General features: G+C 42.5%; 2 protein-coding genes across 4 annotated transcripts in view; one reads left to right on the forward strand and one right to left on the reverse strand.

Moving 5' to 3' along the window:
* Positions 1–6,966, forward strand: part of ralgapa1 (Ral GTPase activating protein catalytic subunit alpha 1) — a 70,545-nt gene extending 63,579 nt beyond the window's left edge. For all 3 annotated transcript variants that reach the window (XM_042389473.1, XM_042389475.1, XM_042389474.1), the window contains exon 45: positions 2,654–6,966. In XM_042389473.1, the coding sequence (XP_042245407.1) occupies positions 2,654–2,799 (146 nt within the window). In that variant the 3' untranslated portion in view covers positions 2,800–6,966. The remainder of the gene's footprint in view (positions 1–2,653) is intronic.
* Positions 5,006–10,638, reverse strand: LOC121881603 (insulinoma-associated protein 2). Its single transcript, XM_042389476.1, has one exon. The coding sequence runs from the start codon at positions 10,605–10,607 to the stop codon at positions 8,667–8,669; it is 1,941 nt and encodes a 646-aa protein (XP_042245410.1). The 5' UTR covers positions 10,608–10,638; the 3' UTR covers positions 5,006–8,666.
* Positions 10,639–12,328: the final 1,690 nt, after the last annotated feature.

Here is a 12,328-nt window from a genome sequence, read left to right on the forward strand (position 1 = left end):
GATTTTGATGGAGTTTTAGTCTAAAATGTGCACTAGTTTTTGTCAAATTTTAGCCATTCCATTTCTGTTAGCCTGTATGTTTTCTCAGTGTATTGTAGATTAATTTAGTCCATTGTTTCTACATCAGATAACATTACCGACAGAGACAGAATGTTACTGAATGCACAACGCTTCTTATTAACAGTGGTTCGACAAGTCGAGCAGCTAAATCAATTTCTGATCAATTTTTTTAGGTGGCAGAGGATGCAGTTTTACTAATGAGGAGCTACAGTGTGTGACTCTGCAGATGCATGCAGGTTATTGAACAAGACTTCATTGAAACAGTAATTAGTTTGTGTCCATTCATCCATCTTTCACATTATGGCTTAGTTTGTATTTGTTGATGAAAAATGTAATACATTTAATTAAAGTTCTCATTTGGTTTTAGTTGTGAAAAAAGGTTGTCAACGAGTATTTTAGATTTTGTTGACGAAATGAACACTGACATACAGATAGTAATGTGATCATTTGTTAAGATAGACGTAGTGATTATAGCAGCTTTAAGCAGCTACCTGTTGGCCCCGCCCACACCTAACAGCGTGTACAGTAGCCAAAAACATACTGCATGACCCTGAATAAACTTGAGGATTTAGGCATCAACAAATAGGACCACTCACACACTGACGGGGAATTATTTTTTCCATGTTCAGTATGACAAAAAAATCACATGCAGCTTTAATAGCTAACAACAAACATAGATTTTATACATTTTTTTAAGCTCTTATGCAGCTGATTTGGCATTTACCCCTCAGAGATTTTGCGTATTGGTGCATGTTGTCTAGCTTCACCAGATCTTCATTATACCAAACTACACTCAGTGTCATGATGAAAGTGATAGATCCTTTTTTTTTTTTTTTAACCATGTGAGATTTTGACTCTTTTGTCCTTGAACTCACTCAGTAATTTTCCTGTCTGTTCTGTTAACCTGTGATGTCACACTGACCTGGTGAAACTTTGCCTCTAACCTTTTGTATGCTCCTCTCTTCCTGGTATTGATTAATGTAGCACTGCACACACGCACACACACACACACACACACACACAAACTGACACATCCTTAAAAATGGGTAAGCACACCTATACATAGTTCTACACACAAACACAAACGCACTGTCTGAATGAATAACTTTTAACTAACAAAGTTTGTTTTTCTTTTTCAGTAGTTATGTGTTTATTTGTAATAAGTAACTTAGTTGTGGTAATATTAAGCAGAAGAATAATGAAGTTATTATACTGCATATGTGTACATGTTGTGATATGTTTTGTGTTTATCAGTCAGTTGGTGTGTGTGTGTGTGTGTGTGTGTGTGTGTGTGTGTGTGTTATGTCTTTACATTCTCTCTAAATATACTTTTTCTGTTTGGCAAATTTCTGTTTTTATTCAGTTTTCTCTGTTTTTGTTTGTCACTTTCTTTTTTATTTTCCTTTTCTCCCATTCCCTATATCTTTTGTCGTTGCTCCCTTCCTCTACCACTTTTTTCTCCCTCTTTTCCTTTCCTCTTCCCTCATTTCCTTCCCTTTCCTCTCTTCTCCTCTCCTTTCCTCTCCTCCCCTTGCCTCCCCTCACCTCTCCTCTCCCTTCCCCTCCTTTCCTTTCCTCTTTTCTCTTCTTTTCTCTCCTTTTTTTCCCCTCTCCTCGCCTTGCCTCTCCTTTCCTCTCCTTTCTTTTCCTTTCCTTTTCCATTCCTCTCCTCTCATTTCCTTTCCTCTTCTTTCCTTTCTTTTCCTTTGTTCTCCTGCTTCTCTCCTGCCTCCTCCTCCTCTCCAGAGGAGCATAGTGTTATGTATCTAATGGTCCCTAAACCACTAGACAGCTTTAACCTGCTCAGGGTGAAGGGGAAGGGTCTGAAGCAGAAGGTCCTTCATGCTAGCTGTGAATGGTACGCCTTGTAGATAGAACAGTAGTTTAGCTTTTACCTCATGTACTTTAATAACATCTTTGGACACAATATGTCTAGTGTAGTTTCCCAACAATATTAGTATTAACTTAATGGAGTAAACACATTTTCATTTTATGTGATGGCCAATGAGAGCTGAGCTCCACAGAAGGATCAGCTGACACTGAAAGTGTAGGTAGAGAGCAGGTTGTGTAACATCAGCACTTTGCTTTTTTTTATCACTTAATCCAAATAGTTGTCAAGCCTGTTGTTGCCTTCACAAGGCAAGTGTGAAACATATGATGTCAAAACAAGTTTATTTATATAGCTTTTATATATAGCTTTTAATTACACATGCAATCTCAAAGGACCTCACAGAGGAAAAAACCCTTAAAACAAAAAGTGTTTAGTTGTGTAGTGTTTCTGGAGTATATGAGTATATGATGGGACCGAAGCTAGTCCAGTGTTTTTAGGGAACTAGAACGAACCAGTATAGAATAAAAACTGTAGCAGCTTGTATGTTGCCTGTCTGTTGTCCTGTGTGTCTGTCGTTCTGTCTGCGTCTGTGTGTCTGTAGGAGTGTGTGCTGTCTGCCTCAGTAGGGCAGCATGTAATTATCTTGTTGTCCCCTCATCCTTCTCTCCTCTTATTTACCTCCTCCCTCCTCTCCTTTATCCCTTCATCCACCCTCACTTGCCCCCTTCACCTCAACCCCTCCGACCCCTGCCGCCTCCACAGGCTCCTGCCTCGAGATTCTTCGGGGAGAAAGTCCGGCTCTTGGGGAGGCCGGGAGCGACTCGGCGTCCCCCATGTCTCCTCGGACTAGCAAGAGCCGCATGTCCATGAAGCTGCGACGCTCCTCTGGATCGGCCAATAAGACTTGAGCTTTCCAGACACTTCATATCATGTTACTCCTTGAAAGACGTTTCTTTAGAGGGAATTTGGTCTGTAATTGTACCTAAAAAAAAAAAAAAGAAAAAGAAAAAAAAAAAAAGTACAAGAAATTAAACTTGACACAACGGTTAAAACAAGTTAAAAGTCGCCCCCCCCCCCCGCCCCTCCCCAGCATGCTGCCGTTCTGATTAGACACTGGCCTTTTATGTACAGAACGCTTCATTGCACAGTTGTACTCTCAAAAACTCATGTAATAGTTTATCTACTCTACTGTATTTTTGTGGGCTATAATTATACTGTAACTTAATTTTGAAAGTCCTCACAGCTGCTGCATTTATCCTCAGCTTTGCTCACAAAAAAAACCCCCACATAAACCAGTTAAACCAGTGCTGCAGCATGCTGATTTTTGCCACAGTAGCGACAGCTGAACAATTGCAGCCTAAGCAGTGCAGTATTAGTTCACAATCATTTGTAGAACAAAGAACTCCCGCACATTTCTACACTTGCAAATAGAGAAGATTTATTGGGAACAACATTTCAGTACACAGACCTTCATCAGGTTATTTTACAAGATAAAAGGAGAGACCATCTGAAGTAGGTTGGTTGACCCATGTGGACCAATCAGGTCACACTGCAGACTGACTGTCAGTCTGTAGTGTGACCTGATTGTTCTTTGTTCCACTATAGTCGGTTCATGGTCTTCTCCTGACAATGTACAGGAGCACAAAAGTTCTGCTCCTTCATAATCATCTGTGCCATGTTCAAAATTGCACAAACTCAAGTGTAACCAGGACTGCAAAAAGCTAAAGTGTGCCACATTGTACCTCGCTCTGCTTTCAGCTGGACTGCGTACACTTATTAGAGAGCTCGGTCGGTGAGATCAAACTACAGAACAAAGAGAAAGAGTCTCCGTGTGATGTTGCGCTCTTGAAAGATGTTTATGGGAAATCTGTATATTTGTATTATAGTCAGCCTGCGCGTGTACAGACAGAAAGCTGAGTTTTGATATAAAAAATAATAATGTTTTCAGAGTGATGGCACCTGTAGAAAGTTGCATGAAAAAGCAAGATAGTAAAAGTCTATTTTTGTTGTCGGAGCAGCGTTAGGCCCATAAAGATAGTACTGATGAGGGCAGGGGTCGGTTTCTATTCACTCCTCATAAAATGTAAATAGAAACTCATTCATTTGCTAACAATAAAGAAAACATGACGTTCCTTCTTTAGAGGTTGGACGCTGTCAAGCCAAAAATGTTTTCAGTGTTTGAATCCAGAAGAAAATCCCCCCCTTGCCTGAACTGATGGGACTGAACATGACCCGACCCTTTCTCCGAGCGCGACAAACAGTGTTATAGTGATGATGGAGGGATTGTTTGTCTTTCATAGATGAATATAGACGAACACGACAAACCGCTAAAAGAACCGAGCACTTGTTACATAAAGTTTAGTTATGACGTTTTTTGCTCATGCTGTAAAATGTGGACAAGCACTGATGTTTGTTTATTTTCCTTCAGTCTGATGAAATTTGCTGTTGTTTTTTTTTGTTGTTGTTTTTTTTTATTGACTGTTTTCACCCGAACAAGAATGTCGCTGTCACTCTGTCATCTGATGCAATGGAACCACAGCTTTTCTTTCTTTGTTCGTCTTGAGTATATAAATATATATATTCTGTATATCTATATATGTATGAGTCTAAATATAAATATATATATATAGTAGATATAAGAATATCTATAAGAATATGTACAGTGTGAGAAGGCTTGTTGTGTATATACTGTTATGTGAGAATAGCTGCCAAAGCCAAACAAATGGGTTGACACTACAAGATTTTATGCTTCAACGGTTCCTCTTTTATAACCAGTTTGCACTTCATCTTATTTTAGCTCAGATATTCTACTTTACAGCTGACGTGTTGAACCTTGATGCCACAGCCAGACTCTGGAAGAACAGAGGAAAAAATTAGGATTGTCCATGATCTTGTAAATTTGTTTGGGGACGTCCATGTTGTTTTTTTTGTTAAATGTCACTTTGTTTTTCCTCCAAACATGAATTACTGTAAAAGAGGAGACACACTGGGCCTGGTGTGTGAAGCACTTAACGTCACTATAGCTGCAAATGTGGAGCGGTCCACATATATAAAGGGGTGGATTTGAGGACATGTTTAATGTCAATAAGAGAAGTTTAAGTCCATCGTTTTCAGTGTTTCTTTTTTTGTTGTTGTTGTTAAATAAGGCCAAGTGTCTTTCTGTTCGAGGCGGTTTTAGTGGTGAAAAAGGAAAATCAAAGCGTAAAAAAGAAAGATTCTGTATATTCAAGTCCAAAGAGGGGGAGAAATTAGAGATGGCAACTTGTATGAATGCTTTTCTTTTCCGTTTTTGTTGTTTTGTTTTTTTTACTCCGCTCTTGTATTTAGACTCATCCCCAGCTCCAGCTCTGGATTGAGGGGATCCGCATGTAATCAAAAATCTAACACTACCATAGAGGATTTTTTTTTTTGTGTGTTTAACGTCTTCATTCGAGCACTCCATCAGTCAGACTCAACACAAACACAAGTCACAAATATTCAAATTAGTTTGTATGGTTGAAGTACTTGAGGTGTGCTTGATTTATTACACCTCAGTGGCCTCAAACACTCATTCCAAAGCTTAATTATCACTATTTTCATAATAATCATGGCTGTGGTTTTCCAGGGTTTTTCGTTCATCCACGTGATCCCTTATAAAGGAAACCTACATACTGTATATGAAAGATCTGTATGTGACAGTAGAGATACGTGTTATAAAGGTTTTGCATAATGCTTCACTGCTTAATCTGAGTGTGTTACACGGGCTGTTTCTTCTGTTTCACTTTAATGTTTTTTTTTTTTCCAGACATATCCTCCACAGAGAGGAGAGGGATTGTAAACAGATTTTTTTTGGACCTTCTGCAGGGTTGACATTGATCAATTTTAAAAATGACATTGTAAAATAAGGTCAAATTCATGCTACTTTGTGTGTGAATATTTGAAGTCAGCTGAGATTTGAGTTTTCCCTTTAAATTATTGTTGCTCATGTACTTTTTATTACTAATGAGCAAGTGAATGGACTCTGAGGTTGAAGCACCCGCTGATTGGTCAAGACACGTGGTCTAGTAGCCCCAGTTCACCCCAGGACTGATCTGTACATGCTGTATATACACTGCTGCTCACCTGCCAGTCAGACACTATGTCCCACACTCACTCCTAGGATGTTATTCACTTAGTCACATGTCACTTCTTTACCCAGCCACATCCTAGACTCCGTCCCAGAACCTTAAACACACAGCAACACCCTGCTTACTTACACTCCTTCCACCTGAAGTTCACATCCTCTTTGTGTTAAAACACCAGTGACTTCACATGATGGCTCCAGTCATGATGCTGCTTTCAAGTCCCAAGGGTAAAAATGGGGAAATTCACATACTTCAATGTTGTTTTACAGATAGCAAATACTCCTGAGGATTTCAGTGTTTGGAAGTAAACTCCAAATGATCTGCTTACACAGCACAACTGAACTCAGATGTATGATTGGAAATGGGTGTGTGAAGTTTAAAAAATCTCCTTAGAAGCAACCAAAATCTATAGAAATCCTAAGTAACTCAAAGCCTTTCAGCATTATTAAAAATCAACTACACTGAGTCACTGTATTTAGGTAGAGAGATTTATTTTTCTGCCTCTTTGGCCCAAATCTGATCTCTTTCTTTCTTTTTTTTTCTAAAAAGGGGGGGAAATCAGATTCCCTTTATTTCCCGCTGCTTAAACAGCCGTAACAACCACAGAAATCGCCGTTCACAAATAAAAAAAAAAATTGGAACTTGTGTGTCTGTGTAGATGGATGCTCTGACTGTGAGGGCAGTGATGGATACGGGTTCAGCTGTTGTCCAGACGTCAGTGTGGGACAAGGCTGATGTATGTAACTACTGACTATACATACTGCATGACGCCAGTTCAGTACTAACTGCATGTGTTGACCGTGTATCACAACAGCTGTATCACAACACACACATACACACTCCGCAACCTATGTTACTGTCAAACCTGTAGTATGTATGTAAACATGTGTAACGTCTGTTTCACACACAGACAGCGTGGATGTGCGATGATGGAATTTGACAATAAACGATTCGTACCACCGACTGCTTTAATGTGTGTATGTGAGTGTATGTAAAAGGTTGACAGTGCACAACGCCCATTGATCTTAATGAACATTTATTGACAATAATTTAGATTTCACATTCAACATCAAACATATCAAAATAGTACTGTATAGGCTTCATAGAACAATTTAAACTTTTTATGACTAAGAAAACAAACCATGAGCATGTTGTCATAGCTACCCCGCCGCCTGCTGTTTATTTGTTGATTGTGTTGTCTTCGCTTGCTGTCTTGTTTTGCTTCTATCTTGTTGTGTGTTAAGTGTCAGACTAAAGGACCGCAGTGGAAATAAGCCTTCAGGCGGTATTGTGTTTTCACCCTCGGTGATTTTTAATGTGTGTAAAGACTGTAGTGCAGTGTTATATCATCAAATAAATCCATTCATTCATTCATTCAACTACAATTACATTTTTAGCATCATGAAGGCATTTTAGCAAATATCTCCAACAGTAATTTATAATCAATAAAGACAAAAGACATTTTTTACTAGCTGTACTAACATTAAATGCTTCATTTCTGTATCAAAATATTTTATAGCTGAGAAATCAATTGGCACATTTACTATAAAAGGCATATTATGGTCTATTTGATTATTTTCTGTTTTCGTTTGATTCTTTTATTGTTCACTGTACATGAAAATGGTCTTTAAAACGGGAGTCAGGACATTGATTCTGTCTCCAGTTCTCAGGGTAAGAAAGGTCACTTTCTAAACGTAATTACAGGTCATTGATTATGGTCTGGCTCAAGTCAGTAATGTAACACACTGGACTCCTCCTGAGCATCAGTGTAATCAGATTACTTTGCCACAGACATGAGTGAAGTGTGTCAATCATTGCGTCAATGTATGTTAAGTGAGTGTCTCTTAATATCATTAGTCATAATCAAAACATCCTTTGTGACTTGTCCTCAGTCCAAAAGGTAATCCTCTCAAGATGTTACCAACTATAGCAGTTGAGCTACTGTGTTTGAATGTCAGATCATTTACAGAGTGCTGAGAGAAACGAGAGAAGCTGAATGAAGATGGCGTTCTCTGTGCCAATATTGATAGATATATTCTCTATATGAGAGTAGAAATATAGAGACAATGTCTGACTTATGACTTCCTTGAAACAACCAGATAAATACCGACAAACAATTTGATTCTGTCTAAAGTTTCAATATCATTCAAGAATACTGGTCACTTTGATAAGACTCCAATTTTAAAGTCTGTATCTTAATAATCCTGCTGTTAACGCTTCTTAAATTGATCATGGAACATATTAGATCTGCCATCTGTTCAGTTAATAGAAATGCGAGATTGTGTCACTCATTAAGGTGGAATTACACTCAGAACTACATGTGGAGAACTGTAGGAGTCCACTCATGTAAGCGGACATGGTTTCAGGACCATGGACAGCGCATCGTGGTTTATTTATACACGTTTCAAGTTAGTTTCAGCACCATGGACAGTTCAGAACAACTATTTAATTGTCTAGTTTCAGCGACGTGATCAGTTTGTATTATGATCATGGATATAATAATTACATGTGTGCCAGCTTAGTAGTCAGGATGCATATTGACCTTTAAACAAAAGGAACAGAACCGTATATTTCAGTGTAAATGAAAACCTAAACAGCTCATTGTCCTTAATATAATAATCATCGACTGATCGTTTGTCCAAATGATTTCAAGTGTGTGTCTCGCGCGCGTTTTACGGTCGCACTGCCATCTGCAGCAGCATCACTTGCCGGTTCTCGGTGGGGTGAGACTTGTTGATGTGTCTCGTGAGCCCCGGGGAGCTGAAGAATGTGGACGGACAGTGCTTGCACGTGAAGACCTGCTGCTGTTGCTGCTGCTCGCGCTCCCCGCTGCCGCTCTCTTCTCTGTGCACGTGGAATACGTCTGGTCTGAGTCCTCCTCCCAGTGTCCCCGCCAGTAACTCGTCCCTCATCGCGTGCCACAGACGGTGCTTGTCCCTGATTTCAACTGACGGGAAGCGCGCGCCACACAGGTGGCACAGAAAGACCTGGTTCTGTCCGCCACTATTCTCGCGCGCCTGCCCGTAAGATGAAGGTGGAGGAGAGGCTCGCGCTGTCATCTCGTGCGCGGCCAGGTGTTTCTTCAGGTAAGCCTGTCGGCGGAACTTCTTCCCGCAGTACCGGCACTCGTACACGTCCTCCTCCGGTAACGCCTGGATGAACGGTAGAGGAGGGTGCGGCTGCTGCTGTGGCAGGTCCGCGCGCTCCTCTGGGTTAGACATAAGGAGGCTGGAGGCTGGACTGTCCGCCGCTCTCACGTGCTGCTGCAGGTCCAAGCAGCTCTCTACCGGGCTCCGGTAATGACACGAGGAATCATAGCGAGGAGGCGCGAGGCTGTCGCTGTCGGGGCTGTCTCGAGACCGAGCGTGCAGCAGAAGCAGGGAAGGCTCGCGCCTGACGCGGGAGCTGTCCTGCGCCTCGTGGTGCTGATTCGTGTTGATGCGCAGCAGCTCGTTCTCCTTTCCCTCCATCTCTACCGGCTGCCTCTCGTGCTGAATGGGCCCGCGTGCCTCTTTTAACGGCTGGCTCTTGTTCGTAGGAGTCTCGCATCCTCGGTTGTTGACCGGACGCGGTTTGTGCCAGCGCCGATGAGAGGCTAGATTGGCGGGACAGCTAAAGACTTTGTCGCACTCGGGGCACCGGTACTCCACGCGCACTATGCGGGAGCACTTGTGCTGCGCGAGGGAGAAAGGGTCGGGGTACTCCTCTTTACACAGCTGGCAGATGAACTCTCCAAGCGGCGGGTTCCCGTTAAGAGCAGACGATTTTTCCCGGTGCCTCCTCAGCTCCGGACTCTCCTTCTTGATCCGCAGACCTAAAACCGGCGAGGTCGTGACCTCATCCTCGAAGTTCAGTTTCCGGTTCACCTTGGGTTTCTTGGACGGGTTTCCCGCCGCCGGTTTGTTGTGTCTGTTGTTGTTCACGCGCTGATCCGGTTCCAGGAACGAGCCTTTCCTCTCAGCGTGATGCTGCTCCTGATTCATCAGTGTCAGTGGCGGGAACAGGTGCACGTGAGCCATACTCGGGTCGTATTTGTCATTGAGACCGTAGGACGGCGCGTGGTGGCGGCTGCTGCTCGCGAGGAGTCTCTCGATAGAAGTCGGCGTGGAGCTCACCAGGAACGGCAGCTCCGGTAACTCTGCCGGCAGCTCTGACACCGGGGAGGATGTCAGGCACCTGCCGGGGAATAACGGCTGCTTCTCTCCCTCCTCGTGCTGCTCTAGCAGTCTCGTGCCAACCGGTTTGACAGGGCTTAAAGTGAAGTCGCGTGGAGGAGGTGGAGGTGGGAAGAAGCAGGAGAAGTCACCACCGGGAGTCAAAACGTCCACGTCGGTCACCTGCTCCTCGGTCTCCGGTAACTGCGCGCGCCGGTCCGCCTCTGCCTCCAGCGCGGACTCCACGTGCGGGCTCCACGCCTCCCTGATACCGGCGGAGTCCTCGCGGGACACCGGGAGCAGTCCGACACTCAACACACCGTCCTCCTTCACCGCCTCCGGTCTAGTCCCTTCAGGCTTATCACTGTCATATGTTACAGGACCGTTGTTACCGTTATTTCGTGATCGGTATGACGCCGAACATCGCCGGTTTCTCTTCACCAAGAATCCTCGAGGCATGGTGATGATGACGATGATGCTCGGCGCGTGGCACCACCGGGCGGAAAGAACAACAACTCCTGTCTCGAGCGCACTTTCAAGTAGAGCTTTGAAGTGCCGGAGAGAGAGAGAGGGAAGGGAGAGAGTGAGAGAGAGAGAGAGAGAGAGAGAGAGAGAGAGAGAGAGAGAGAGAGAGAGAGAGAGAGAGAGAGAGAGGCGCGTGCAGGTGTGACAGGAGCACGAGAGAGAGAGAAAGTGTGTCAGTGTCCGTGATGCGCGTGTTTGTTTTTATTCATCAGTCTCTCTCACACACACGTACGCGCGCGCACACACAATTTGGCTACATACTTTGAAAACTACCCCCAAAAAATGTAAATTAGAAATTAAACAACCGACTGTTTTGGGGTTCAACGGAACAACGAGTGGTCACTGTAATAAACTCCTTAAGGAGATTCAGCATAGTTCCCAAAATCACTTCAAAATAATTATATTTTGTGTTTACATGAGACGAACTATACGATGAAATGCACCTTTTAAATGGTGAGTGTGGAATTATCAGGTCAGGTGAGACTTTTTAGTCAACACGTAAAACACGAATGTTCTAGTTTTTAAATGATCTTTTGGAGTTGAATCGTGTAAAAAACTGTATAATCTCGTGTAAATCTGAATGAGCTGCACTGCTTTCATTCATTGCCTTTGGAAGGTATAGAAACTATTTTAAGAGACTTTTGACTGTTTCTTTCTGACCTCCTTTTACTTTCTTTTATATGATTGCATTTTGGCAGGTTTTAGTTCTTCTGTTGTCGTATTGTTTCCGTTTTTTAGCAGCTGGGCTCCTATTAAGACGGGTATATTAATATGTGTAATGCCAAAAGTCTTTACTTTCACTATTATTATTATTCACTTGATTTTCTTATCATTTGCCTGTAATCATTTTAAATTAATAATACATTTAATTTGTACCGCACTTTTCATTCATAGTGAAACTCCAAGTGCTACAGTATTAATAACATAGAACACACATCATAAAAGAAAATAGTAATAGAGTTAGTTAGTTCTACATTTCCTGGCTTTTAGTACCATTTAGTATATGGTAAATGAACTGCATTTATATAGCGCCTTTCTAGTCTCATCAACCACTCAAAGCGCTTTACAATACATGTCAACATTCACCCATTTACACACACATTCATACACTGATGGCAAAGGCTGCCATGCAAGGTGCTAACGTGCTCTTCAGGATCTAATCTAATACTCATTCACACTCACACATACACACACACACACCGCTGGCGCAGCCATCGGGAGCAATTTGGGGTTCAGTATCTTGCCCAAGGACACTTCAACATGCGGACTGGAGGAGCCGGGGATCCGACCGCCGATCTTCCGATTAGTGGACAACTGGCTCTACCGAATTTTCTCGTCCATTTCGCTTGCTGGAGTGTGAAATAACATGCTGTCACTGTTCCAGTGTTGATGAGGTCCTGCCACTCATCTTTTCTTCTTTTTACAAGAAACTCAGCTGCCTTCACCTGCCAACAGTGAGAGTCCAAATGGACACATTTTCAAGAGGAAAACCTGATCAGATTTGTATAAACAGTCTACATGTTGGAGTCAGTGTAGGAACAGCACCCAACAGCACCCATGGGATCAGATACAGATTGTATCTCCATAAGACTACTAATGACCGTCTCTGTCCTGCTGAGGCGTCTGATTATCAGTGTCTTTGCTGGTGGTGGGAA

Source organism: Thunnus maccoyii, chromosome 16 (assembly GCF_910596095.1).
Source record: "Thunnus maccoyii chromosome 16, fThuMac1.1, whole genome shotgun sequence".
Classification (NCBI taxonomy): Eukaryota; Metazoa; Chordata; class Actinopteri; order Scombriformes; family Scombridae; genus Thunnus; species Thunnus maccoyii.